Source organism: Crocodylus porosus, unplaced genomic scaffold (genome assembly GCF_001723895.1).
Source record: "Crocodylus porosus isolate Cpor-Errol unplaced genomic scaffold, CroPor_comp1, whole genome shotgun sequence".
In the NCBI taxonomy this organism is placed as follows: domain Eukaryota; kingdom Metazoa; phylum Chordata; order Crocodylia; family Crocodylidae; genus Crocodylus; species Crocodylus porosus.
Window position 1 is genome coordinate 11684145 of NW_017728928.1, and position 3237 is coordinate 11687381.

General features: G+C 56.1%; 1 protein-coding gene across 1 annotated transcript in view; it reads right to left on the bottom strand.

Moving 5' to 3' along the window:
- The window catches only part of ATP5H (ATP synthase, H+ transporting, mitochondrial Fo complex subunit D), a 7426-nt gene extending 4609 nt beyond the window's left edge, over nucleotides 1-2817 (bottom strand). The window contains exons 1-2 of the mRNA XM_019542527.1: nucleotides 2726-2817; nucleotides 1823-1953 (exon numbers count right to left, since the gene is read on the bottom strand). Of these exons, the coding sequence (XP_019398072.1) occupies nucleotides 1823-1944 (122 nt within the window). The 5' untranslated portion in view covers nucleotides 1945-1953; nucleotides 2726-2817. The remainder of the gene's footprint in view (nucleotides 1-1822; nucleotides 1954-2725) is intronic.
- Between the last annotated feature and the right edge of the window lie 420 nt (nucleotides 2818-3237).

Sequence of the window (3237 nt, forward strand, 5' to 3'; positions counted from 1 at the left end):
ACTCATCCACTTTCGTGGCAGCTCCCACCACTGCTTGCACCCTGACAGGGCATGCCCCCCAAACCTGCATAGGCAGGGCAGGCTGCAGCTAGGGCTCCTCTTGGCAGGGGCTAGGTCTGAAGCAGATGCAAGCACCCCAAATTTCCCTGCCACTCCGCTCTCAGTGCTGCCGCTGCCAGCTGCCCAGCGCAGCCCTGGCTCAATGCCCTGCTTCCACCCACACACCAGGAAGAGCCAGGGCTGGGCCACGCAGCTGGTAGCAGCACTGGGAGTGGAGCGGCGGCAAAATCTGGGGTGGATGCAGCATCCTCCCAGCACCACCAGCGCCCGCTCTGAACCCAGCCCCCACTGAAGAGAGACCCGGGCAGCCCAGCTCCAGCCCACCCCACGCAGATCCAGGGGACACACGTCTTCCCCCTCCCGCACCCCCATGCCCTCCTGGGGTGCAAGCAGCAGCAGGAGCCACCTCCCTCCTCCCATGCACAAGCCGTGGCTCTGCCCACCCTCCCCAGCCCGGGCAGCACCTGCCCCATTCCCCACTGTGGGGGCATTGATCTGCCCCCTACCCATGCCCCTTCCACCACACCAGACTGACCAGCTGGAGGCAGCTGTATCGGAAATTGGATCGGTATCAGCCAATATGCCTCCTTAAACATCAGCTATCAGTATCAGCCCCAAAAATCTGTATCGGTGCACCTCTAATGATGTTTCCTTCCAGCCTTTGTGTTTTCTTTTTGTGTGTGAACTCATTATTAGTTCGGCTGGACACATCACTGGCTTTTACTTTGCTGACCAGGCTGGTTGTCATAGCTACAGATATTCACTTTATGGTCACTAAGAAACAAGCTTTGTGGCCTTCTGTTTTAGCCATGCTTCTGCAGCTAAACCTGGGATTTTCATTATTTTGGTTAAACATTTACCACACACACTTCCAATCTTTATACAGTGGAGGATATATATACACAAGATAGAGGTGCTTATACAGAGGCTTTTAAGGCATTCCCTGGCTGCTGAAGCCAAGTACTGTGTGCACCTAGCAATCACAACAGAGATGGGCAATAGCTAATCTGACTTCCCCCAGGGTTCACTACACATCTTATAAAAAGCTTGGATAGCAAATTCAACTGTTAAGCCTTTTTCTGATCACACCAGACATAGCTGTTCTCTCAGGCCTTCTGCTAATGTTATTCTTCATGTGTCACTGTGGGGAAGGCTGAGCCAGGGTAGACTCTGCACCAGCGAACAGCAGGCTTCCCTTTGGAAAAAGGATTCATGTTAAGAACTGCTCCGTAAGTACAGAGCTAAGAAAATTCTGTCGCCACAGGGTGCACTGGGGCAGGGGGTGCACTTGTACCCTCCTTTGCTTCCTGCTGCATCCAAAGTTTAAAAGCACCTGCCTGGCCCTGGCAGCGCTGAGGGAGTCACGGGACTTCATGGCTCCTTGTCATCTACCTAGTTCCTTCTAAACTCTTCATTCCGGGTGTTAACAACCCTCTCTGTTTTAACCCTCTTTATGTTCCACCCATCAAGCTAGCCTTTGTTCTGCATTTCTGCTCTCCTTCACAGATTGTTTTTAATTCATTCCAATTAAGCTTTCTTTGTTGCTTTCATTTTAAACTGAGTAACGCAGCCCAAGACCCCAAGCATAATAAAAGAAATCAGAAGCTTTGCTAACTGAAGAAGATGCATTGCTTTCTATATGATAATGATGCACCCCCCCCACCCGCACCCCCTAGATCTGCCTGTGCATCACCACCCTGCTGCTTTACAAGCCTCCAGTGCCAGGTTGCTCCATGCCCATGCTCCCCAGAAACCCACTCACCTGGATGAAATGGTGTCACTGATGGTCTTCAAGGCATTAAACTTCATGCGATTGTCGGGCGACACGTACTCTGCGAATGCCATCCAGTCAATCGCTTTCTGCGCCACTCGGCGACCAGCCATGGTCTCGACCTAGAACAGAACAGACATCAAACCTCCACAGACCCAGACCTGCCCTCACGGGCCAAGGGGAAAGAGACCATGTCTTGTTAGAAGACCATGGCCATCCCCCTCCCACTTCCCCACTTGCCTTCTATTGGACGTGGCAGCAGCTCCAAGCCAAAAGCTGCTCCTGGGGCTGCCTCAGTTTACCTCAGGGCTTCCCAGGGGGCAGCTGCTGCCCTCATAGGAGTGCCTCACCCCCATCCACTGCCCAAGCTAGGGTTACCATACATCCAGGTTTCCCCAGACACATCCTCTTGTTTGGACCCACGTGGTGCCTGGGCAGGATTTTAAAATAATGGCAAGCATCTGGGTTTTTTTGCAGTTCTTCTCCTCTCCCAGGCTGGCTGCTCAGGGGGCACGTGCTCCCCATTCAGGCGGGGAAGGGAAAAGAGAAGCGAAGCCTGCACAATGTGGGGGCTGCTAGGGCAGCAGGGCTGAGGCGGGAGTGAGGGCAGGGTGCTGTTGTTTGAGAGTGAAAGGCACCAGCAGGGCTGGGGGGCAGGGGAGCCGTGGCTTGTCAGTGAGAGGCAAGACAAGGGCCACAGGCAGGGACAGGACACCGACGTGTCACTGACCTCCCCCCATCATATTTCCCCCACCCCAGAACAGAAGTCCTCTTTTTAGGCCTGGAAATACGATGGCTGCACCCCAGAGACAAAGCCCCGAGCGGGGAAGCGGAGCGGAACCCCCCCCCACGGGAGACAGACAAGAACTCTGATACCACTACCACCTCACTCACCTTCAGCGACCGCCGAGACCCAGTCGGAAATGACGTCCCGCACCAGCCAATAGCAGCCCAACACCCCCGGAAGCGTTGAGTTCAAATTCCTGCCCACTCCCCTCACGCGACCCGGAAGGGATTTTTCCCAAACGTTCTAAAAGCGACGAGCGAAACCCATGAAAAGAGCTGCTTCCTCCCGCTCAAACTCTTGACGCTTTGCTTCCGGTCGCCCCGGAAGTGATCGTGGCCCTACCCTGTCTACGGGGGCCGCCTATGACGCTAGGTTTCCTTTCATGTTTTCTTTCTTTCCCTGTCTCCCCGCGGCTCGGGGTCCCCCCGCGTGCGGAGGCGGAGCCGCGGCGGGTTCACGCGCGGCGATTCGCGGGGCCCTGGATGCCGTGGCTGACCCGGAAGTAGCCGCCATCCCGGAAGTCCGGCTGTCCCCGGGAGGAGACGGGGGTTGTTGTGATGGCGGCCGGGGCCCGCGGCCGGCTCGGGTGCTGAGCGCCGGGCCCCGCAGGCCGTGCGGG